The 25,824-nt window shown below is 46.2% G+C and overlaps 1 protein-coding gene across 1 annotated transcript in view; it reads left to right on the top strand.

The window, feature by feature from the left end:
• rev3l (REV3 like, DNA directed polymerase zeta catalytic subunit) overlaps positions 1 to 25,824 on the top strand; it is a 92,987-nt gene that overhangs the window by 56,093 nt on the left and 11,070 nt on the right. Inside the window, exons 12-23 of the mRNA XM_085771748.1 lie at positions 4,235 to 4,377; positions 12,059 to 15,851; positions 17,074 to 18,002; positions 18,120 to 18,205; positions 18,399 to 18,524; positions 19,713 to 19,905; positions 20,117 to 20,228; positions 20,322 to 20,437; positions 21,016 to 21,134; positions 23,378 to 23,496; positions 24,790 to 24,931; positions 25,294 to 25,538. Coding sequence (XP_085627874.1) covers positions 4,235 to 4,377; positions 12,059 to 15,851; positions 17,074 to 18,002; positions 18,120 to 18,205; positions 18,399 to 18,524; positions 19,713 to 19,905; positions 20,117 to 20,228; positions 20,322 to 20,437; positions 21,016 to 21,134; positions 23,378 to 23,496; positions 24,790 to 24,931; positions 25,294 to 25,538 — 6,123 coding nt within the window. The remainder of the gene's footprint in view (positions 1 to 4,234; positions 4,378 to 12,058; positions 15,852 to 17,073; positions 18,003 to 18,119; positions 18,206 to 18,398; positions 18,525 to 19,712; positions 19,906 to 20,116; positions 20,229 to 20,321; positions 20,438 to 21,015; positions 21,135 to 23,377; positions 23,497 to 24,789; positions 24,932 to 25,293; positions 25,539 to 25,824) is intronic.

The raw sequence follows: 25,824 nt of genomic DNA, 5'->3' as shown, positions 1-25,824 counted from the left end.
CCACTCAGAATGATCAATTATTCAAATTGACAATTGATATCAAATAATCAATTATAACTAAACATCAATTTATGATGACAAATAGAGCACAAATGACCTGACACATAACCTGTGCAGATCACACTGGGGCCTCATTTATCATTGTGGATACACGTTTTTTTACACGCTCTTTCCCCCGTTTTGTGCGTACGCACTTTTCTCCGCCTAATTTGGGATCTATCAAACCAAAACCTGTCGGGAGAAAGTGCCGAAATTTACGACCAGTCCGACCATGGCGTACCGGCATTTACACGCTTTTTGAAGAACAAGAGGAATTGGCGACGCCGCTGCAGAGTCAGAGAACTGCAGTGTGCGAGGGAGAGAGGAGCGGGACACTGTTTGAAGTAGCAAGTGGTGGTGATCATGACCCCCCCCCCCCCACCACCACCGCACACGTGTTGACGTCGGCACTTTACATGAAAAGCATAGCGACTCAGATTTTTCCCCTGTGCATTTACACTAGTTTGCTCCTAAATACTGGCTTTATAAAACGAATTTCGTTTTCTTTTGATATCATATTGATATTTTCCCTTGCATGTAGGCTACACCTCTTCCACAACCCGTCTGTCCAGTCTGGAAAATAATTTCTGCGATGTGCGTGTGTTACGTAGCCAGACTGGACACACACAAGCAAGCAGGGCCGGCCCTGTACATCTGGGGGCCCTAAGCAGGATAAAATTGGGGGCCCTGCCTCACAGTGTATCATCACATATTCATAAAACCAGCTACCGTATGCAACCCTTGCATATTTTATTGTACCTCTATCAACATGATGGCGAGCAGATATTTCATTACTAATTAGAGTCTAAACACTTAAAGCTGTCTAATTGCACTTGTCATTTTTTCTTCTACTTTGTTTTTGTCTGAATGTTAATGTTAATATTGTGAATGGCAATAGGTGGCTCCAAACCGGCAGTACTTTTGATGTAGCAGAAAGATAAAAGATTCTACAAAAGATTACAGTTTGAACAGATTTATTTTCTTTAAATTATCTGTACAGCTAAATTCTAGAACCCTTAAAACAAAACTTCAGTTGAGAAGAAGATAGAGGATGTTGGTTGGTCAGCAGCATCATCAGCAGTAACCATTGGAGCTGTGGAGAAGATTAGTAGAATTTTTTTAGCCACTTTACACACAATTTAATTTTCCAACAGAGATAAACATATTGTGGCAACAAACAAGAAACTTACCAACTGTATGACTGGAACCAGCCACAGGGGATGAGGATGTGGCAACATGACAGCCATTAATAAATGGTGATTGATCCTTTATCCCCTCACAGGAAAACAGCTGTTATCTTTTCACTGTAAACAGACCTTAAAATCAGCCAGGACATGTTAACTGCAGCAGGCTGGTATGTAGCAGCTAGCCAGCTAAGTGAGCTAACACAAGCACCGACATGTTTTTCGGCTAAACGTACATCTAGTAAACATAACATTAATTAGCCTTACCTTGTCCTTGTTTTTTTTTTTCATCCTTGACCTTCTTTTTCCTATTTTCTGCACCTGACGGATATATCCTTTTGGACATCGTCGCTGTCCAAAAGCTAATCACCTCCTCGCAAATCGCGATCTCAGTGAGTGAGGGAGGGAGGGGGCCAGGGGGGAGAGAAGGGGAAGGGGTGGTGCGCGCTCGTTACCGGACAACGGCCACAGTCTGCGTTACGTTTACGTATGCGTGTCACGGTCATTGTTGCCAGTTGGGTCAAGGGTTACACTTTGTCAGAGACGGTTAGACAAATGATTGAGCAAAGTTTGGGGGCCCCCTAGTGGCTGCGGGGCCCTAAGCAGCTGCTTAGTTCGCTTACGGGGTGTTCCCACCAAACGCGATGAACGCGATTGAATCGCGCGTCAAATGAAATCGCGTCGCGCTAGACGCTCCAGTTTTGACGCTGGTCCAATATGCAAAAAACGCCTCGTCGCGGCATCGCATCGCGCGACGAGCCCGCCCAAACAACAACATTTCTCCCACTATTTCATTCTCTGGCAGAGATAACCACTATTGCTGCACTGTTCCTGTCCCTGTAGATGGGACAGGAACAGCGGTGTGGGTCTCTGGCTGCAGGAGGAGGAGGAGGAGACAGCTCCGTGAACTACTGTGTGACTGACCGCCTGTTGAGTGCTTTGGGACGGGGCGGCCGGCTCGCAGCGCCCGCTGGTTGAAAACAGCAGTGATAACGTGCTTTCAGGTCCGAATCTCCAAATCAGAAACGTTTGTAACAGCACCGGAAAAGCAACAGTGAAGAGCTGTGGCTTTGCAGCAGCTAATGGGGATCTGAATAATAAACTAAACTAAACCAGAAAACTTCTAATATTGTCAATAGACTCGCTCTGACTAAGCTGCCAAGGGAACACCAGTACGTCCGTACGTCAGCACGTCGGTGACGATCTCAAAGCTGATTGGCTGTCGCGGCGCGTCTTCACGCGAATTCGCCGCAAAAGTTCAATTATTTGAACTCGAGCGATTAGTCGCGTCATCGCGCCGGGCGACGCGATGGAGGCGATTTTTCGCGGCCAACGCGTCCATCGCGCCGCGCTATCGCGTCCATCGCATCGCCCGGCGCGATGACGCGACTAATCGCGTGTTTGCATTGACTTTACATGTAATCTCGACGCGCGATGAAGCGTCATCGCGTTTGGTGGGAACACCCCGTTATAGGGAGGGCCGGCTCTGCAAGCAAGCAGCAAGCCCAATAATGTCGGCGCAAATCAAAGCAAATGAGAAAACATGATCGATATTTTTTGTGTGAATAATGTTTATTGTATTTAACAAAAATGGGTGCTGCCCAACATCATTTTAGGAAAAGTCACAGACTGGTGGACTTCAATGTTTTTTTGTTTTTTTTTAAAATATATAGCTATGCACAAATGAAAATCAAAGTCTTCCAGTGAACGGAAGTTGGGGGTTAGTGGAAAGGGGTGCAAAGTACTGACTGGCAGTGGAAACCCTGCTTTAAATTATTATGACATAATCTAAAATAAGGGGCAGAATAAATATGATTCTTCTTCTTTCTGTTCTGTTTCATTTAGATTTGGGAGTTTTTTGTTTTTATTGTAGCCTTTCAATGCAAGATGATGTTTCTGACTGATATTGCCGTGTTACCGTGTATCTCGCTTTCAGAGAAATTCCGCTTCTTTCTCCGCTCTCCGTCCGTCTGTTGTCTTCACCGTCTTCCACTGACGTCATTCCACACGTTTCCAGAGTGCACATGGCTACTTAATATGCACGTAACTGATTTGCATTGACCACTTATGGTTGCGTGGGGCCGTTTAGGGGGCTGGGTATGAGGCGTGTTCTCATCCACGCTTTTCTCAGGTCCGGTGTGATCTATCAAGGGAAATACCGTGCAGCCGTGTGTACGCGGAGTTTGATAGATCTGAAAAGAGTGTATATTTTTTGGTCGTACGCACATTTTGCCTTTACGTCGTACTGAAAATTTAAGAGGACTTTTACACGCTCTTTGATAAATGAGGCCCCTGGTAGGGACGCTGCTCCAGTCACGTATTTTTGCTGTATTTTTGGCTACAATGCAGGTGTTGTACATTATATCAGTCACTCGCACATAAAAGACCATTTATAAATGTGCAACTTAGCCGATCTGGTGGCCGATCACAGACTTTTAAGGCATTAATATCAATCTACTGACCAAATATTTTTTTAATAAAAACCAGCTGCAGTTGATGAATCCCTCTAGACTGGGCCTCGCTATCAACTCTCAATTGAAATGTTATTGTAAATTGTCGAGGAAGAAATCTGTAATTAATGTGTGGTCAGGTTTGTAAACGTTCACTTATTCTATTGTTAGACCATTTTAATTGTTTAGGTTTTTCTAGGTTTGGTCCTAATTGGCTGGGTTCAATGGGTTCAAATCCGACTTGTGGCGCTTTGCTGCATGTCAGTCATTCTCTCTGTCCTTGACTTTCCCATTTCTCTCCTGTCTTCTATCCATATAAAAGGTATAAAACAACTGCTACAAAGAAAAACAGTCTGACACAAGCGCTTTGGTGTTTTTATCAGAAATAATTGAAATAAATAAGAGAAAATGTTTCCCTGCCATTGAAACACTCCATGTCTCCATGCTCCTGTGGAAGCATGAATGCGAGGCAGCAGACGCGGAGCAGTCAGATGAAGGTCGTGGATCGTGAGCTGTGCCTGTGCATTGTTTAATCAGTGCTCCTGTCACTCCTGTGTGCAGGCCCAGCGTTAAGGAGGCAGAGGACAGCTTCAGCGAGGAGCAGCAAGAGTCCTCTGATGACGACATGGAGTGGAGCGGGAATAACTCTCTGTTCGCCAACCTGTCCATCCCCCAGCTGGACGGGGCGGCAGACGAGAACAGCGGTGAGTCATCTCACGCAGAGACATACTGTGAAAGCACTTAAATGTCAGTTTGCTTTGGCTTTATCTCACATCTCCTGCTGATTCATGTTCCATCACTGATGGTCACAACAGAGACCTGACAGCAGCCACACAATAAACTTCAGCTTTTAGCTGCACGATGAGGGAGATGTGATTTTATAATGGATAATACATACTTTAAATGATGACCTGGAGTTGAATTAAATCCTCATAGTCTAGAGTTTGGTATGAAGTGGAATTTAAACATTCATTATACTGCATATTTATTTATTTTTATCCATTTTATGGTGAGTAGAAACTGATACGAAATCCAGGAAAAGACACTGAGTTAATGTTCTGGTTGGGGGGTCAAACCAGTGTCATCAAAATTTAAATTTGTTTTACAGGAAGAGACAATACTGTAAAATAAAACAATGAACAATGAACATAGAGTCATAATTTTTGGCACTTACTGGTGGTCAGGGAGTCTTCTACCGCATCATGTCATTTTTTTTTTTTTTTTCTTCATTGTTTTTATTGCAGTTTTTGTTTACATTTAACAAAACAGTGTCTACAAAACTAGACACACAACAACAAAACAAACACAAAACGTACACAACAGCTCTTACATAAGAATGAACATATGGCGTAATACAAGAGGTGGTGGGTCATTCTTACAGTACCCGGATGTCGATCAAGTGCACAACAGTCCTTTTAATAGAATGGAGGAAAGGTCCGGTCCGATATAGTCCAAAAAGGGGCGCGCCACACTCTGTAGAACTGGTCTACGCTGTGGTGTATGACGTTGGTAAGATATTCTAGAGGGATCAGTTCAAAAATTATTTTACGCCAACCACAGACAGAGGGAATCTTATCACTGACCCACTGCAAGAGAATATTTTTCCTAGCTGCAAACGTTAGAATGTTATACAATCTTTTGTTGACTGCTGTTTTTAGACGGTCACTTGGAAAACCTAGAATCAGGGATATGGGATCCATTTCTATATTAATGTGAAAAATTCTCTCCATTTCACTTATAATTTTAACCCAATATCTTTGAAGTTTATGACAAAACCAGAAACAATGAGTTAAAGTTCCCATATCAGTTTTACACTTGACACACAAAGGGGAAAGAGAGCGGTTGAAGAGGTGCCTGCGGTGAGGGGATATATGTAATCTGTGTAAAATCTTAACTTGTATTGCTCTTGTCCGAGTACAAATTGAAATACTTTTTGCAAGAGACCAAATGGTATCCCACTTTTCTTCATCTATGGTTACCGACAACAACTCCTTCTCCCACACACCTCTGACCCTCTGCGCATCAGTGGTAGAAAGACCATTAAGTACATGGTAAAATGAGCTCAGAGGCACTTTCAACTGTCTATGAAACAAAATTTTCTCAACAGCAGATATTTCAGGGTGCTGTTAGTTTGCATTGTGACAAAGCTGTCTCAATATCCAACCAGATTGAAGTTTTACCCTTAACCCAGTCGTTCACAAATCTTAAATGGGCACAAAGCTGATACATTTTAATATTAGGTAAATCCAAGCCACCCATTGAACTTGGTAGATGTAATACTGCCATCTTAAGCTTAGGTCCATTTATGTCCTTCAATACCCTTTTAGAAAACAAGATGGGGATAATTTGGATAGGATACAATAACCTAGGCAGCACATTCATTTGGACCAGGGCAATGCATCCTAACCAGGAAACAGGAAGTGACGTCCATCGCTCTAGGTCCTGTTTAATTTTACAAAATAGGGGTGTAAAGTTGGCTTTGTATAGTTGATCGAAAGATGGGGTAATAAAGATTCCCAAATACACAAACCCATTGGGGGACCATTTAAAAGGAAAGGGGGGAACAGTAGTTGGAATTGTTAAAAGAGTACCAAGAGGCATGGCCTCTGATTTAGCCAGATTGATTTTATAGCCAGAGAAACAGCTAAATCTGTCAATCACCTCAATAAGACTTGGTACGGATGTTTCAGGGTCAGTCAAAAGAATTAAAACGTCATCCGCGTATAAGGTTATTTTATGACACAGCTGTCCAATCTCTAAACTACGTATTGTGGGCGTCACCCTTATGGCCTCAGCAAGTGGCTCTATGGCCAAAGCGAATAGGAGGGGCGATAAAGGGCAACCCTGCATCACCCCTCTGTAAGTGTTAAAGTATTCAGACCTGAATCCATTAGTCAGGACTGCTGCCTGTGGACTACTATAGATAATTTTGACCCATTTTATAAAATTCTCCCCTAGACCAAATTTACCCACTGTATATAGTAAGTAAGACCATTCAATTTGGTCGAATGCTTTCTCTGCATCGAGAGAAAGCACCAGACCGTTAATAGATTTTTGTTTAAAAGCTAGGATAGCGTTTAACAAACGTCTAACATTGGTAGCTGAATTCCGACCCCTTATAAAACCTGTCTGGTCCTCCTTTATCAGTACAGGTAAGAGGTTTTCCAAACGAGAGGCTAAGATTTTAGAAAGCAGCTTCCTATCTACATTTAAGAGGGCTATGGGCCTGTAGGACCCACAAAAGTCAGGACATTTCCCTTTCTTTAGAATTAAAGAAATATTGGCCTCCCTCAGTGTCTGCGGGAATTCTCCTGTAGTGAAGGAGTGGTTGAACATATCAAGAAGAGGTTCTACAAGAATATTCTGGAACTGTTTATAAAATTCACGATAGAAGCCGTCAGGTCCTGGTGACTTTCCATTTTGTAACGTTTTAATAGCTTTGATCACTTCAGTTTTAGTTATGGGACTATTAAGGGCAGTCTTCTGTTCTTCTGACAAATTTGGTAAGTCAAATTGAGTAAAGAAATCGTACATTAGTTGCTCCCCCTCTGGAGCTTGTTGGGAAGAATACAGATTTTTGTAAAAATTCTTAAAACAGTTATTTATCAATTTGTTTTCGTGTACCTTGTGGCCTTCTTCATCAGATACCGCTGCGATGGTGTTAGATTCTGCGCGCTTCTTAACATAGTACGGCAGACATTTGCCCGCTTTATCTCCATGCTCGTAAAACCTCTGTCTAGTATACTTAATTTTCTTTTCTGCATCTCTAGTAAGAAGGCAGTTCAGCGCTGATCTGAGTGTAGTTATTTCTTGCCACAATGGTGGTGACGGAGAGGCAATATATGCTTTTTCTTTATCCATCAATTCACTCTCTAAAGATTTTTGTTTCTCCAGCCGTTGGCGCTTCTTTGTTGCAGAGTATGAAATAATTAACCCTCTCGCATAAGCTTTGCATGTTTCCCATAAAACAGAGGCATTACTGGCTGATGGAGTGTTGATATTCAAAAATGCTTTAAGTTCAGTAGAAAAGTTGGAAGTAAATTCCCCATCCTTAAGAATAATGGTATTAAGTCTCCAGTGACGAGACTGATGAAGCGCTGTTTTGGACAACGAGGAGTTTTGGAAAAGCGAAGCGTTTTCACACTACATTTATGAGCCTCCGCGCACACCGTAAAATTATTTTGACCGGCGCAAGACGGACTCATGTTTTCATTCATCAATAATTAAAGTCAGAGGTTCAAAGAGGTTCACATACCGTCGTAGTTCCGACCATAAACGGCGATTCAGCTACGTTATTCGCATGACTCGTGCTCGTGGCTCGACCAGCATCTCCGCCACCACTAATAGTAACAAAATAACGATAGAGACAGAATGATTTATTTATCGAAAATGGGCCCATTACCAAGTGTGCGTAGCGGAGATTCATCCACATTAACGTGAGACTTTTTTATAACCGATTAGAAACTCCTCGTTGTCCCTTTAAGATTAAGGTCCAAAATTACTCTAGCCTGATCTGAGATAATTATACTGGTTATGTCACATGATAAAACTGAACACAAGTCAGTTTTTGGCAGAAAAAAATAATCAATTCTAGTTTGGCACTTATGCGGAGCCGAGAAAAATGTGTATTGTTTATCAGAGGGGTGGGTACACCTCCAAGCATCAATAAGCCCAAACTCCTCACATAGAGCATGGAGCGTGTTGGCCTGAGGAGAGGGGGATGCAATACTATGTGGAAATTTGTCCATAAGCGGATTTAATATTAAATTAAAATCACCACCAACAATAACGGTAGAGTTAGGAAGGAATGGAGCTAAGTCCAGAAACATTTTGGTAAGAAAGGTGGTTGGGTGGGCAGGTGGAAAATATACATTCATTATTACAATATTTTGACCTTGCAAAGTTCCCTTAACTATCACATAACGACCCTTCAGATCTTTAACACAGTCAGATATTGTAAAAGATACATTTTTCCTAATCAACACTGCCACTCCCCTACTTCTTGTAGTAAAGGATGAGAAAAATACTTGTCCGAATGGCCCTTGTTGTAACTTGAAATGCTCGTTGTCATCAAGATGTATCTCTTGTAACATAGCAACATCTTTTTAGACATGTAAATATTTTTCTCCTCTTAATAGGGCTGTGAACCCCACGTACATTCCAGGTGCATATTCGCAGCTTATTCATTGTTAGTATTATTCATCCATCCATCCATCCATCCATTTTCATCCGCTTGATCCGGAGTCGGGTCGCGGGGGCAGCAGTCGGAGCAGGGATCCCCAGACTTCCCTCTCCCCGGACACTTCCTCCAGCTCTTCCGGGGGGACCCCAAGGCGTTCCCAGGCCAGCCGAGTGACGTAGTCACTCCAGCGTGTCCTGGGTCTTCCTCGGGGCCTCCTCCCGGTGGGACATGCCCGGAACACCTCACGAGGGAGGCGTCCAGGGGGCATCCTATACAGGTGCCCGAGCCACCTCAGCTGGCTCCTCTCGATGTGGAGGAGCAGCGGCTCTACTCCGAGCTCCTCCCGGGTGACAGAGCTCCTCACCCTATCTCTAAGGGAGCGCCCCGCCACCCTGCGGAGGAAACTCATTTCGGCCGCTTGTATCCGGGATCCCGTTCTTTCGGTCATGACCCAGAGTTCATGATCATAGGTGAGGGTGGGAACGTAGATCGACCGGTAAATCGAGAGCTTTGCCTTTCGGCTCAGCTCCTTCTTCACCACGACGGACCGATACAATGACCGCATTACTGCGGCCGCCGCACCGATCCGCCTGTCGATCTCGCGCTCCGTTCTCCCATCACTCGTGAACAAGACCCCAAGATACTTAAACTCCTCCACCTGAGGCAGGAACTCTCCCCCGACCTGGAGGGTGCAAGCCACCTTTTTCCGGTCGAGAACCATGGCCTCGGACTTAGAGGTGCTGATTCTCATCCCAGCTGCTTCACACTCGGCTGCAAACCGCCCCAGTGCATGCTGAAGGTCCTGGCTCGAGGGAGCCAACAAGACCACATCATCTGCAAAAAGCAGAGATGAAATCAAGTGGCTCCCGAACCGTACCCCCTCCGGCCCTTGGCTGCGCCTAGAAATTCTGTCCATATAAATAATGAACAGAACCGGTGACAAAGGGCAGCCCTGCCGGAGTCCAACACGCACCGGGAACAGGTCTGACTTACTGCCGGCAATGCGAACCAAGCTCCTGCTCCGGTCATACAGGGACCGTACAGCCCTCAGCAGAGGGCCCCCGACCCCATACTCTCGGAGCACCTCCCACAGGATGCCACGTGGGACACGGTCGAAAGCCTTCTCCAAGTCCACAAAACACATGTGGACTGGTTGGGCAAACTCCCATGCACCCTCGAGCACCCTGCGGAGGGTGTAGAGCTGGTCCAGTGTTCCACAACCAGGACGAAAACCGCATTGTTCCTCCTGAATCCGAGGTTCGACTATCGGCCGAATTCTCCTCTCCAGCACCCTGGAATAGACTTTCCCCGGGAGGCTGAGGAGTGTGATCCCCCGGTAGTTGGAACACACCCTCCGGTCCCCCTTTTTGATTATTCATGTATCATAAAAAGCATATTGAGCCAAAAAATTCACCACACTCTGGTTAAGAATAAGAAAATGAAAGAGCTGTGTAACAAAACATTCAAAAAACAGTAATTTGGCAACAACCCTACTGAACGTGTAGGGAAAAACCGATCTTCTCCTGCCTGCCGGTGCGAGCCGACAGGTACAACATGCGCTTAACTCACGCCTGCTCATAGACAAAAACACAGTCTGTCCAGCGCACGGTGAAGTGGGACATTTCACCTGGTTGCTTATAAGCAGCAAGGAAAAAAAAGGGGCAGAGTCACACACGCCTGAATTTGGCAGGTACTCACATTGCTTCATAAGGCACAATGTTAAATAAAAGGGACACTCCGGTGGTTACAAAAATTCAGGGCAGCGACTCCACGTAAGTCGAGCTGCCTCTGGTGTGTTAAATCTCTTCTCCTTGCCATTGACAGACAGCTTCAGCGTAGCGGGATATAGAAGCGCATAATCCACGTTCTTCCTCCTGTCGCCGCGGTCGCGCCGCTGCTCATTTGCATAAAGTTCAATCTCTCCCAACTTTCATCGCTCGCGTCGCGTCGCGCCCATCACGTCGCTCGCGTCGCTCCCGCCGCCGGTTGCTCCTCGTCACTCCTCGTCGCTCCTTGTCGCCAGTGTACATTGAAAATGAATGGCAGCTGGTTGCCGCGGTCGCTCCGGTCGCTTTTGGTGTGAACGCCCAGTTACGTTTCTTGGCCACCGCTCCCGAATAATCATTAAAGAAGGAGACTCTGATCCGGTCTGCTGGCTGGTTCGGCTGCGTAGCAAGGTGCCGGGCTGCGGCCATCACTCGATGTTTATCAGCAAAGTTGTGAAGTTTCATGATGATGGGTCTGGCGCGTTGGTTAGTGCCCGGCTTCGGTGCTAGGGAGCGGTGAGCGCGGTCCAGCTTGATCTTCCCATTTTTGGTTGTGAGGTTGAGATAGGAGGGAAGCCAAGACTCCATGAAAGTGACTGCATCCTTTCCCTCCATGCCCTCGGGTAGCCCGACTAGACCAAGGTTACATCTGCGACTGCGGTTCTCTAAATCATCCATATGGTCTGCCATGTCAGTTACTTGTTTTTCGAGTTGTGCCACTTTTGCCTGCAGCACATCTGCCGTGTCTTCCACGCCTGAGATCCGTGTCTCGGCATCACCAACCCGTGTTGCCAAAGCCTGGATCCGAGATGTTTGTTCGCGGATAGCAGCCAGCACAATATCAACTTTAGCATCCAATGAGTTAGTAATGTTGTCAGTTATCTTACTCAGAGCCGAGAGAATACTCGGATTAACATCACTCCCAGTTTCCTCGGTGTCGGCAGTGGCTTCTGTCTCGCTAGCGTTAGCTTCTTCGGGCTCATCCGCAGCAGGCTCCACAATGTCGCTAGCATGCACAGTCGAAACTGTCTTCTTGGACTTGGCGCGAGGCATTTTCGAAAAATAGTCCTCCAGACTCATTATAGAGTTACTCCCACGCGCATTTATAACGTTTCACCAGGTGAACACATATTTTAGACGGATATTCAGAAAACCTCACCGGAGCTCAACAAGACAGGTGTTCACGCTACGACGCCATCTTGCCAATCATCATGTGATTTTCTGATATGTGGTAGACTGATGATGGTCGATAAATACAAAACACTGATGTTATGTTGTGATTTTAATTTTTTAAATCTAATTTTACAATCTCATACTACTAACACAGGAGACCCAAAGTTGACAAAATCAACATAATGTAACGTAACGTAACGTAACATAACATAAATGAACATTGATTGAACACTGTTTTTTGCTTCTCTTCTGTTGCTTCCATAGATTCGTCCTTAACTGACAGTGGCTCCCGGACCCAGTCCTCTCTCATAGCCGCAGAAAAGATGCTTGGAAAAAGAAATCCCTTCCCTGGAGAGACAGTTCACCTGGAGCCGCCTTCCTCAGCTAAGATCCTTCTGGAGTTCAAGCACCCTGAGCACAGACCAGTTCACGGACTGAACACTGAACAACCACTCGACAAGCACTTTCAATCCAAAAGCAGCCAGGACAACAGCAGTGAATGTTCAACAGGGTTCAAGGTTAATAAAGAAATCCCTTACATCCCACCAGTCAAACACCCTATCCCTTGCAAAACAGCCAATCACCCAGAGGCGTCTCCCTGTGTAAACAAAGAGGGCATCCAACCCCTGTACGCCTACGACAAGAAAACCTCTATAGCCTTGGATAAGACAGAATTAGAAAGTTTCCCATTTGGTAACAGACAAGTCACCAAGAGCAGGAAAAAGTACAGCAGCATAAAGAATGTAGAAACCAACTGTCTGTCCATTCTTCAGAACCACAGGACTTTCTCTCTCTGTTACTCCGAGCTGAGAAACTGCTCAGCCAAAACTGAGCTGGAGTTGAGCCAGAAGGACAGCAGGAACATCTCCTCAGCCCCCTCTGCCATGGAGAAGGGCGAGTTCCTTGATCCCCAGGAGGAAGAAATTGGCCAAGACAGTGAGGAGGGCGACGTCGGCGAACTCAAAATCAGGTACGAAGACTATCAGGAAAATAAGACTGAGAAGACGATCGTCGCCCAGCAGGAAGCACACTACAAGTTCTTTCCCAGTGTCATCCTTTCCAACTGTCTCAGTCGGAAAAAAGCTGGCAGCAAAAAGCTCACAGACTCATGCAGTAAATTGGTGGAGGCCCAGCCCCGCAGGTCTAGGCTAAAAGTGAATAAGAAAAGACTAGGGATGACGGGACAGAGGAACAAATTCAACACAACTGAAAGCTCTACCTCTGACAGCAACGTTAGCACTAGCCCCAACTCAATCACCTCTTCTTCGGCACTGACCGTCGACATAGACATGCCAACTTCAGTTGAAGATGAAACGTCACAAGAGGCCAAGCCACTTAATGACAAGCCCAGCACAGAGGGACAGCCAATCGCAGAAGAGGAGCCAGAGGTGGACGACAGGTCTGAAACTGAACCGACACAGCCAGAACTTCCCGAGCCCCCTCTTGCCGACTCCGCCAGCGTTCCCTGTCTCCAAGAAGAGGTCAAAGACTCAGCAGAGGACAGGGTAACCCCACTGGAAGATGTATCTGCTCAAGTCACCTGCACCAAACCTTCAGCACTGCCTGGTAGTAAATACACTTTGAGGGCCAAACGGAAAATGCTCTACGACGTCGAGGATGGAGAACACTCAGGTTCAGCTCGTTCAAAAAATCCAGCGGCTGTCAAAGACGGAAAGTTGAAGGACAGCGGCGCTCTTAGCGGGCAGGAAGCAAAATACCAGAAACGGCGCAAGAAGGAGCCCCCAATAATCATCAAGTACATTATTATCAACAGATTCAAAGGCCAGAAAAACATGCTGGTGAAGATGGCCAAAGTGAAAACAGAGGAGCAGCCGGTGCTGCTGACTCCAGATAAACTAGAGCTGTATAATAAACTGGCTCCTCTGAAGGATTTTTGGCCCAAAGTGCCTGAATCCACCGCAGTCAGGTTTCCTGTCACTGAGCCCAAGGCCAAGAAACAGCCCAAACGGAAGACAAAGGTCAACTCCACTCCTAAGAAAACAATCAGCAGCATCTCCAAACCTCCAGTCAGACGGGGTGAAAGGGTGAGAAGGCCTAAAGGCTGTCAGAGAGGCCCCATCCTCCCCTCTCTGCCCCCCCCTCGCCCATGTTACTGCGAGCTGGTCGATGACCATAACACTGACTACACTGATGTCATGGTGGAGTTAGGATACCTCTCTGATAGGTCCCCGAGCCCCACAGACTCAACACCTCCACGCTGTTGGTCCCCAACAAGCGACCCTCTTATGGACAGCTCGGAGCAGCTGATAAACCCGCTCAGTGACCCGTGTCTTAGCTCTGCTTTTCACGCGCCGCACACTGTGTCTTCGACCAAAGGAGCACGGAATAAACGTCTACCTGCCAGGTCTAAGAAACCTTCAGAGAGCAGAGCGAAAGCAAACAAATCAACTGCTAAGCCTCCAGAGGCAGGAGAGCCCAGAACAGCTGCTCCAAGGCAGAGGAAGAAAGCTAAGGATGTAGCTGAAGGTACAAGCAGCTCTACAACCGCAACAAAACCCAAAAGGTCCCGCAAAAAGAAGACACCAGAACCCAAAAGCCAAGAGTCATTTAAAGACAGCTCTCAGATCTTCTTCCCTGAGGAGGAGCTACCTCCTTCTGAGAGCTCCTCTCAAGACGTCCCTCCTTTTCAGCAGCCAGTGAGCACAGACGGCAGCAGCAGCCAGGGCAGCGTCCAGCCTGCATCTACACCACACTCTGTCTCAGCAGCCCAGTCTATAGAACCAAAGGTTGAGGATTGTGAAACTTCAATCATGGAACTCAACCAAAGTGTTTCACCACAGACTAATGTGAAGCAGCAGAGCTGCCAGACCACTGTGGTAAAGGCAGAGGCTTCACAGGATGAGTGCACAGCTCTGGCAGACAATAAAGAAGCCCAACCAGCAGTCGTCTCCCCAGACTCTGGTCCTAAGAATGGGGAGATCCCTGCTCTTTGTGAGACGCCCTCTGGCCTGACTGTCCTCAAACAGCTTCTCCAGAAGAGGCAGCAAGGACAGACCCTTCCCCGACAAGTGGTGGGCGCAGACAGCCATTCTACTGTCATAGCTCAGGCCGCAGCACTACTAGATCCTACAGCTAAACCAGCTAAACCCAGAAAAGCTCCTCCCACCACTAATCGTAAACCCAGGGCCCCAAAGTCTACCACCCCCAAGAGTAAAAAGCCCAGAGTTAGGAAAGACAGGACAAGTGGCTCTCAGCCAGTGAAGCAGGAGGGCAACATGTCGGATGACTTCTCACTCTTTCTTTCAGACCCAGGGTTGGAGGATTGTAACTTCATAGAGGACAGTTTGTCGCCAGAGCTCCCGCACAACTATAAATTTGACATTAACGCTATTGATCAGACTGAATTCTCCAGCCCGTATAGTGGGAGCCAGTTCGTCCTGACCGATAAAAACTTGCCAGTCAAGTTCCTGAGTGATGTCAGCCAAGAAGCTGTCTCTGCTCAGATGCTGGGCTTTGAGAGGAAACTGGACCGGCTGTCAGGTAGTGGGGAGGAGCTTCAGAAGGGCTCTGACCTGCACAAAGCCAGGCCCGTCAGCCCAGACCTCTTCGATAGACCAGAGAACAAGGAGTCCGCATCCAGTAGCCTCACTTTCCTTGACTCTGAGAGGATCAAGAACAGAGAGTGGGACCTTTCTGTATGTAAATCCCACACCCTCAGTCCCTTTCAAGACTTTCACTGTGAAAGAAAAGAGCTGCTCTTTTCCGTCTTCGACCCTGTCATCCCGCTGCCTTTAACCTCTGCCTCCTTCGTTGACCACGAGGGCTCGCCAACATCCTCTGGGTATCTTCTGGAGGGCATCGACGGACTGACGTCCACCACGCCCAGCAGCTCTCCCCGCTCCATCGGCTCACTCTCCCAGGTGAGGGCGAGCCAGCTGTTGCGGGGCGCGGGAGGTGGTGCTCACGTTCTCAAGCCGCTCATGTCCCCGCCGAGCCGAGAGGAGATCCTCAACACCCTGCTGGACCTGGAGATGTCGGAGGCTACCTTCCAAGAGCCCTTCTGCAGCGACCCCTCTGATGCTCCAGGGAAACCAATGTAAGACTTTATATCAGTACCACAGTCTGAACTCATGATGACCTTTACACTGCCTCATAACAATCAGCTGTGTGTGACGAAATGTAAGTAGCAGACAATGAACCTAAAAGACATCCTCTATAAGAAATGGAGCCCAGCTGATCAACATTGTTGACATTATTGGTCTATTTGAGCCTCATACAGTTTTATTTTATCAGCACATAGAACAAATTGCCTTGTTGTTTACACATACTTCCGGGTAGAAAACCAGCATGAGAACAACCGTGACGGACAAGAGTTTTGCTATATTTATCTCATTTTTCACGTCGCTATATCACCGTTTACACTAATCTGATGTTTGTAAAGTCTAAAAATTGATTGGACATATATTACTATTTCTGTGTGCACGATTTTGTAATTAGTCATGGTTATCGTAAATTGGCGGGGCTAACCGTTAGCTGTTTAACTTTAGTGACTAAATAAACGGTCCATGAAAAAATATTTTTTCCAGCAGATATCTTAGTTAAAACATGATTGAGCTAACTGGAGTAGTTTCATGTTGTTTCCGAAAACGAGAGGGTTTTAACAGTTGACATCCATCCATGACATCGTGATGTTAGCTTTGCTACCGTCGTTAGCTGTCCTTGTCAGCTGCAGCCACTGATGCTTTCTAGACACCGTGATTCCCCAAAATACCACACATAGCAGCACAAAACTGCTTTGCTCGTGCACAGAGTATATAATGTGTATATATAAAGAATACTAATGTTTCTTTAATCATTTCAGATTTGTCTATAGTGGCGTGAAAAACATGATAAATATAGCTAAACTCTCGTTTTTTACTATTGTTCTCATTCAAATTACGTGCCGGTTTTCCAACTGGAGGTAGTTGTACACAACAAGGCTATTCGTTCCATACTGTATGTCGGAAGAGAGGTACAGCTACTCCGGGGGGAGATAATGGATCCACTATTCCAAAGTGCGACCAAACTGTAAAGTGCAACTAAACATTTTCATTTAACAGGTCTGTGTGCATGTGTGTGTAGCTGGCTGTTATAGACAGTAATGGTAAATTTATAAGAAGGCCATCAAACAACATATAAACAGCATTTTTGCTGGACCCAAAAATAATTTAAAAAAAACTTTAACAGGACTTTATGTGATTTATTGCTTGTGATATGCTGTTACAGTGAGTAAATTACAAACATTTGTATAATGTAAATGAACCCTTTCTTTTCTCCAGGGAGATTGGAGGCCGTAAGCTGACAGTGGGTACCAGACTGGTCAAGGAGCTTGCAGAGTTCAGCGGAGAGCTCTCTCTGGAGGGCCTCTGCTTCTGGAAGACGGCTTTCTCAGCCATGACGCACCCCAACGCCACTATTACCTCCTGTTCCCAAGCCCAGGGAGCCGAGGCTGCCAAGGCAAACAAACAGCCAGCTGAATCCAACTCGTCCTCGACCAGCGACAAGAAGGTCGTTCTTCTGCCCTGCAAAAACCCACCGAGCCGCGAGCGCGTACATTTATGGCTCGAAGCCAGGGAACAGTACGAGTGTTTACAGAAATGGAGGAGAGACACGTCGGGGATGCTGAAGACTGGAGGGGCTGGGTTAGAGTTAAAGGAGGAGAACCAGGAGAGAAGCGGGCAGCCATCTGCTTCCTGCTGCCCGACCGTGAAGGTGCAGCTGTGTGGGAACCTCTCCAGTGTCAGGACTCAGAGGAGAAAGAAGAGGAACCTGTCCTTAGTCATATCTCCTGTGAAGAACACACAATCCTCACAGGTGAGTCCAGTCTCAGATGAGGGAGGTGTGGATCCTGGGCAAGAGGAAGAAGAAAACGACGATGGTGGTGATGATGATGATGATGATGATGATGATGATGATAAAACCACCTCCCCAGAGTCCCCTGAGCTGCCTCCATGGCAGCAGTCCTGTCAGTCCAGCCCCATAGGTCCAGAACAGCCCAGCAAAAACAGTCAAAGTGAACCGTTGTCTCCGAGGCTCCCTAACTCACAGGAAAGGGTAGAGGAGAACCACAGTCCCTCGCCCCTCCATGTCAGTAACAAGGAAGACGGCAGGGCTAGTCCCCATCTCCTCCACAGCACACCCTTCTCAAGAAGGACACAGAGAAACAAGGAAGATCTGGAGCCAGTGTGCAGCACGCCGATATCTAAGGGTGAGAAACCTGTCATGGTCATGTCATGTTAAATCTGTGACCGCTGTTTTCTGTAGCTCTGCTTTTTTCACGCTGTTGCTTCACTTGTTTCTGCTCTGTGTCTCATTCCTGCTGCAGCGAGTCACAGCTCTCAGAGACTTCAGCAGAGAAGGACAAGCCAGGCGGACCCTCTAAGAAGAGTGTTACTGACCACACAGATAAAGGTCAGACCCCTTCACCACACCAACCACCATTTCTCCAGTCCATGGTCTGGAAAACAGCTTTAAAACCTGTGCAAGAGCTCTGCTTCTTCTCTTTGCTTCACTTTACGAATTGAATCTTCTTCCATCTGATACTCATACTCATATTGTCTTGTTCATTAAGATATTTATTTTTATTCTCCTTGTTTATCCACAGAACCAGTTTGCTGCTTTGAATGTGCCAAAGAAAGATAACTCTCAGATTGAAGGGCCAAGCATAGCCAACTCTTACGGCTTCAAAGTCAGCATGCAGAACTTGCAGGATGCCAAAGCTCTGCATGAGGTGAGCTGCTCTTGGACTCGTTTTAGTAAATGCACCTCTCATATCAAAGATATGAGAAAAGTACTGTTTTAGCATAAGTACTGATAAATGTCAAATTAATCCATCACTGGTTCTGTCAGTGCCACGTCAGTCCGTCTGTTGCTGAGCTGAACCTGTTTTTGTAATGAAAGTTGAGACCAAGACAAAGACTAAAGAAAAACACAAGAGGGAACCCAGCAGGTTCACATATTGTTCCAGGATTTCAGAAGTGCTGGGATCAGCAAACAGAGAGGACTCCAACTCAAGTGGACTTTTAGGACACTCTCATGAAAAATGTAGGGGAACACAGGGGCATCACAAGTTAGCATGACTAGTATAAGATCAAGGAAATCTTGAGGGATAGTTCAACATTTTGGCAAATTGGTCCACTGCCATAATCCCTACATAGCTCTGAGCAGCATGCGGCTCTGCTCCGAGGTAACGAGCCTGCTCCTAAAACTATAGGGATTATGGCAATGGGCCAATTTGCCAAAATGTTGAACTATCCCTTTAAGGGCTACATCTCAGCCAGCCCATACAAACGAAGACTATCACTATCTTGACTGGTCACAAATGATGCACAAATTAAGCCTCCTCAGACTTAAAGCAGAAGTAAGTGGAATGTTTGTGTTAATATAAGTCTTAAATAGTTATATCTTCCGACGGCAATCACTTCTATAGAGTCTGTCAGTCACTCTGCTCTGCTGTAAGCCGAGGAGAAAACTTTCCTTGTATCCTACAAGCTTTATCCAGTGAAGAGAGAGAACGGCATGAAGGGCTGTGTGTGCAGCCAAGGGATGCGCATGAATGTGGTGACGTAGGGACGAGGACCAATAGATCCATGATGAAGGCGGGGACTGCTAACTCCATCGGCTGACAAGAAGTTACCCAAAACGACTGGATCGCTTACTTCTGCTTTAATGATAATAATGTTATTAATATCCAAGCACATAGATAACATCATGCAGTCTATTAGGATTTACACTGGCATTTAAAGGCTGCACCTGTCCAGAGAGACTTTGAATGGACACATCAGTGAAAGAAGCTGAGGGTGACTGGTGTACTTCTTCTAAATCACAACCGAAACCCAGTGTTTTAGGTCCAGGCTGACGTTTTTATTCCTTTTGACACAGCTTTGATTTCTGCCCCACCCCCACTCCCAATCCTCAGGTCCAGTACCTAACACTGATGGGCATGGAGCTCCATGCAAGAAGTCGTCGTGACCTCGAACCTGACCCTGAGTTCGACCCCATATGTGCCTTATTCTACTGCCTCAGTTCTGATGCCCCCTTGCCAGATGTAGACAGCAAACAGCTGACTGGTGCCATTGTGGTGGACAAAGACTATCAAAGCTGTGATGAAGGTGGAGTGTTAATTTTGTTGATTTCACATTGTACAAAGTCTTTGTATTTCAGCCTTTAAGTCTTTGTATATCCTTTTACAGCATTTCCTCCCTCTGCACTGATTTATAGATATTTGTTAAGTGTGCCACAGGCTGTTGAGGTGTTTACTTGGCTACAAATAGTTCAAAGTAACATGATGTTAGGCTGACTCTGTTTAAATGTCCTCAATAGGTAACAAAGGAACAGCTCCCCTGCTGGTCAGGTCGGGTATCTCGGGGCTGCAGCTGAAATGTGCCACTGATGAGAAGATGCTGTTTCAAGAACTGATCACTATCATAAGAAGGTGCGTGCACGTGCGTGTGTGTGTGTTTTACAGCAAGTATCCAGTCCTGACAACTGTGTGTCTCTGTGTGCTCACCTGGCTGTGTCCCGTTAGGTTTGACCCAGACATCCTGATGGGATACGAGGTGCAGATGCGTTCCTGGGGCTACCTCCTGCAGCGCGCCGCCGTGCTCGGAGTGGACCTGTGTCAGCAGCTGTCACGAGTGCCAGGTAGGACTGTTCAATACCATCATCTGATCAGCCTTCAAAATCACATGTCAATCAAACTGGACCCCGCCGCACTGCATGTTGATCTCACTCCCTGCTCATGTCTAAATATCTAATTTAACGGATGCAAAAAAACATCTAATCTAATCTAGTTTAGGAACCAAACAGCAGGATTTGAGAGTGTTTGCTATTGCCTCCCTCTCTTGGAAAGAGAACAGAAAATATGCTAATAACTGAAAACTAAAGTAAAAAAAAGCATTCCTGTTGTCTCACAACATATGTAACTGAACTAGGCCTGTGGATTATGTAGTAGAGGGAGATTCAGAGTAAAGACTACAGGTCCACTTTAATCTTGCACATTTGCAGACAGGACCAGGTAATTTGAGGACAGACTTATCTGTGTGTTTATTATTCATGTACAGCTTGTAGGTACTTTAGACGTGTGTGCATTTCTTTGTGTGTGTTTGGGTTTTTAAGTTTGTGTGTGTGTGGGTAGCAGTTGAGTGGAGAGCCTCTGGCAGCTCCTCTCCTCCTCCTCCTCCTCCTTTTAAAATGCCTATTTGTCTGGCTGCTGTCCTCAGGTGACTCCAAAGAGAACCGCTTCACTGCGGACGCAGATGACTACGGAGCTGACACTATGACTGAGATCAACATCGTCGGACGCATCACCATCAATCTGTGGAGGGTGATGAAGACTGAGGCAGGTGTTTCAGCGTGACCTCCAACGGTCTCACACACACACACACTGTTGGCGACCATCAGCACTCAGAGTTTTAACTGTGATCTAATTTGTCTATAAGAAATTATCCTCATAAATGTTATTCTTAGGAAACAAGTAAAAACTTTGTCCTTCAGAGTTTGACATTCCATATCATAAATCTGTTATTTTCACTTATTCCCATACTGATGCTTCTCTTGGCACCGTGCACACACAGCCAGGTGTTCGTGGGTTAGTAACTATTGGCGCTTTTCCACTGGCGCGGCACGGCCCGCTTTTTTTGATTTTCCACTAGCCCTAGTATCTGGTACCAGGTACTATTTTAGTACCTCCTTGGGCCTGGTTCCAAGCGAGCCGAAGCGATACTATAACGTGACGTCAGCCGACTGCCTTCCACTGATTGGACAGAGCGTCGTCACTGGAAGAGTGCGAGCGCGACATCCGACATGAGAATCAAACCTGGAAATTTCAAAAACAGAGCGGCAACAGCGCCAGCTGATCTGTATCGAGACTGTTGTTATTCCTTCACCTGAGTTAAATGTTGCTGTGTGTAAAACCACTGTGGTCTGTTAACGAGGTGCAGACGAGTGAGTTTGGAGCTGACGAGAGGATCGAAAAAAGAGAGACGGACAATGCGGCCCCTCAATCGCCTCCGCGATCACCCCTGTGCCGACCCCGCCCCCCCTGAGGAGGAGAACTCAGTTGTAGTGGAAATTGCATTGCAATATAATTAGAATAGAATAGAAGAAACTTTATTGTCACTGCACAAGAAGTACAACAAAAATTTGTGTGCCAAATTCCCAGCCATGACTGTCATGTTTAGTACACAAATAGGTTGCTGTAATAGGTCAAATACCTCTATTTATTGGCATTCATTATCAATTTCTGACATTCAGCAAGTGTCTGAAAAAACTTAATGCCCAGGCATGACTCTTAAGTATTTTAAAGTCTTTATTGTATTTTAGTAAATCACCTGTAGTGGCTGCTCTCCTGCTGTCGGCACTGAGCAGCAGATCCAGCTGCTTCACTCTCTGGGCTCAGTTTGTTTTTTAATGCTTCTGCTCCAGTCACAGTCAAAACCAGAACATTACTGTATGTGTTGAGGCTATTTTAAAGCCTCACATGACTAAATGTCAGCCACCGTCATAAAGGATTCAGACGTATGATTTAGACGAGGAAACTCTGGGCATTTCACAAACTGTACATTAGGTAGAATCAGACTGCATGTTATTTTCCCATACGTTACCATGGGTAACCATGGGTGGTTGACCACATCAACAGGACCATCAGCTTCACTCAGGAATATTTCTGGACTCCAGTCACACTGGATTATTGCAGTTCTCTGTTTATGGTTCCAAATAAAACCATCCATAGATTACAGCTCACCCAGAGTTCAGCCACATCCTGCTGCTTTCAGAGCAGTTTCAAATGTTCCTCTACAAAGCACTACATGGTCTGGCTCCTCGGTACACATCAGACACACTGTCAGTGAACCATCCCAGCAGATCTGGCTTCAAGTTTTCCTGCTGATCTCAGACTCACTGTTTAAATCCAAACTAAAGACTTCCCTCTTCAGCCAAGCTTTTTCTTCACTCAACACACTATTTGTATGATTTGTGTGTGTATGTATGGATGTTTCTCTCCTTAAACAGACTTGGCTTTTCTTGTAAATCACTTTAATCTGCTCCAGTTACTACTAGGCAAGGCAAGGCAAGGCAATTGTATTTGTATAGCCCGTTTTTACAAACAGTTTGTCTCAAAGGGCTTTACATGGCATCGTAACAACATCCTCTGTCCTTAGACCCTCACATCGACTGAGGAAAAACTCCATGGAAAACCCTTTTAACAGGGAAAAATCGGAGAAACCTCAGGGTGAGCAACAGAGGAGGGATCCCTCACCCAGGACGGACAGACGTGCAATAGATGTTGTTACAGACAGCTGGCCAGCTCGATGGGAGGACTGGGTGGTAGACTGGTCCATGGGAAGGGAGGGGAGGCTGGTCTAACAGCAGGGGAAAGGGTGGGGGGGTGGGGGGGGGGGGATGCAGGCGGCGGCTGGTGCAGAGAGATGGAGCTCCAGTGGATCTAGGACTCCATTTGAACAGTTTTTCAGTATCGTGTAAAAATTGTGTAAAAGGCTCTTTTCAGTCTGTTCACCACTTCAGGACTTTTGGGTTTGATCTAGGAAACGATGAAATAGTCTAAGTTTGTGTTTCCTCCTCCAGGTGACTTTGAACAACTACAGTTTTGAGAACGTAGCGTTCCACGTGCTTCACCAGCGTTTCCCGCTCTACAGTCCCCGCACGCTCTCCGACTGGTTCGACCACAAAACCCACTTGTACAGGTTCGTTGCCATGTGTCATTGTAAATGTGGACATTGTTTATTTTTAGGACTTTTTTTTTTATGCATCTCAACTGGAGAAATTTTCATGAGCGCCATGGCCCTGTAATATTTTGAGGGGAATTTTGTCAAACATTTATTCAGACTGAAGGTGAACTACTAAGACCAAATATCACTGTGACCTCACAAAATGTGTTTTTTTGCCATAACTCCATAATATGCTGAATATGACACAATGTTAACACTAGTTGGGGGAGGGTGTTTCACTTTTTGGTCACATGACATAAAAAGACACAAAGGCATTCATTCTGTTTTTATTTGAAACCTTTTGACCTGTGTGCGCATTAGGGTGCATCTAGTCTGGCCTGACGGAAGTGCGTTTTGCGATTAGCCGCTGATTGGTCGGAACGAGCCACCCGGCCGAAGTCCCGCCTCCGTGCTGCAGCTTTCACAGTCGGCCCGGTAAAGGGAAACATCAACAAACAACAACAGGAACCGAACCATGGATCTATTATACATCCGTGTCATGAACTGAACAAAAGAATAAATATCCGTCAACGGTTGCCGACCGTCGTTAAACCGCGGTCCCAAATCCAGTTTCCAACCGGCAATATTTTGCAAGCGCACCGTTGCTACGGCGCCGACCACAACGATTGTGACTGGTTGAAAGAATTCCAAACGGCCGGAGTGTTTTTTTCTCTGATCGCAGAATCATAGGCAGAGCAGCCAGACCCTTCTTCTCTGGAGGAGGGTCTGGCGAGGGAAAATTTCCCTTCCCCCCAAAAAAGTATGAATGTATGAAAAGAAGCATTTTACTGAAGAAAACAAAGAAGTTAAAGCAGAAGTAAGCGGAATGTTTGTGTTAATATAAGTCTTAAATAGTTGTATCTTCCGACAGCAATCGCTTATGTCGAGTGTTTGGTCTGAAACACGGGTCTGTCAGTCACTCTGCTCTGCTGTAAGCCGAGGAGAAAACTTTCGTGTATCCTACAACCTTTATCCAATGAGGAGAGAGAACGGCATAAAGGGGCGGTCCTCTCTGTGTGTGCAGCCAAGGGATGCGCGTGAATGTGGTGACGTAGGGACGAGGGCGGGGACTGCTAACTCCATCCGCTGACAGGAAGTTAGACACAACCACCGGATCACTTACTTCTGCTTTAACCAATATATTAATACCGTACATACATGTACATATGAAGCAATACAAGCCTGAGTGTTAACCACTTCAGTCTTCATGTAATGTAAACTCTGCTCTGTAAGAACATGGTGTCATAGTGAACATGTCTGTGTCTGTAGGTGGAAGATGGTCGACCACTACGTGAGCAGAGTGCGCGGCACCATGCAGCTTCTGCAGCAGCACGACATCATCGGCAGGACCAGCGAGCTGGCCAGACTGTTTGGGATTCAGTTCTTCCACGTTCTGACCCGAGGATCTCAGGTGCCAACACACACACACACACACTCTTCAGTTCACTTCAGGCCTTCGTGAGTCGTGTGTATTCTGCCCTCTGACAGGGTGGTTGTGGTAGATTTTGGACACAGGTTTCTGCTCTGTTGGGTTGAAGCTGTTGGAGAGTTTCGGTTGGCTCCAATATGTAGCAAATTGTATTTGTATCTTTCAGTGTTTGGCTGTTTTTATGATGCATAAATGAATAGATTGATAAGTAGAGTCAACTTAAGTGTATGAACATAATATGAATAGATATATGAAAGCAAGCGAAGGAAATAATTTACCTCAAAGACAAGGACTTTTCAAAGCCTCTTTGTCCCCTCATGCGCCTCCTGTTCCTGATCCCACAGTACCGCGTGGAGTCCATGATGCTGCGTGTGGCCAAACCCCTCAACTACATCTCCGTGACGCCCAGCATCCAGCAGCGAGCCCAGCAGAGGGCGCCACAGTGCCTCCCGCTGATCATGGAGCCCGAGTCGCGCTTCTACAGCAACTCACTGGTCGTACTGGACTTCCAGTCGCTCTATCCCTCCATTGTGATCGCGTACAACTACTGCTACTCCACCTGCCTCGGCCACATCGACAGCCTGGGAACGTAAGAACCCACCGAGCCGCCGCCTGTAACTGAGCCTCTTTCCCCCTCATTATTTTTAATGGAGCAGATGTGCTGACATCTCTGCATGTTGTTCACACCTCGGAGCTCCGCAAGTCGGAACACATCTAAACTTTTTCACCAGGATTATTGTGGTTGCATAGCAACAGCAGTAGCCATGAACACCACCCCACCCCCACCCCAACATGCATATGTTAGCGGAGCGGAGCCCAGCAGACCCACACTGGCTCCATGCTCCAAGGAACAAATGAGCTCAGGGGATAGTTGG

Source organism: Trachurus japonicus, chromosome 24 (genome assembly GCF_045865225.1).
Source record: "Trachurus japonicus isolate A0001 chromosome 24, Traja_1.0".
Taxonomy (NCBI): domain Eukaryota; kingdom Metazoa; phylum Chordata; class Actinopteri; order Carangiformes; family Carangidae; genus Trachurus; species Trachurus japonicus.
Note: the sequence above shows the minus strand (reverse complement) of the source record. Positions and strands in the feature narration are given on the sequence as shown.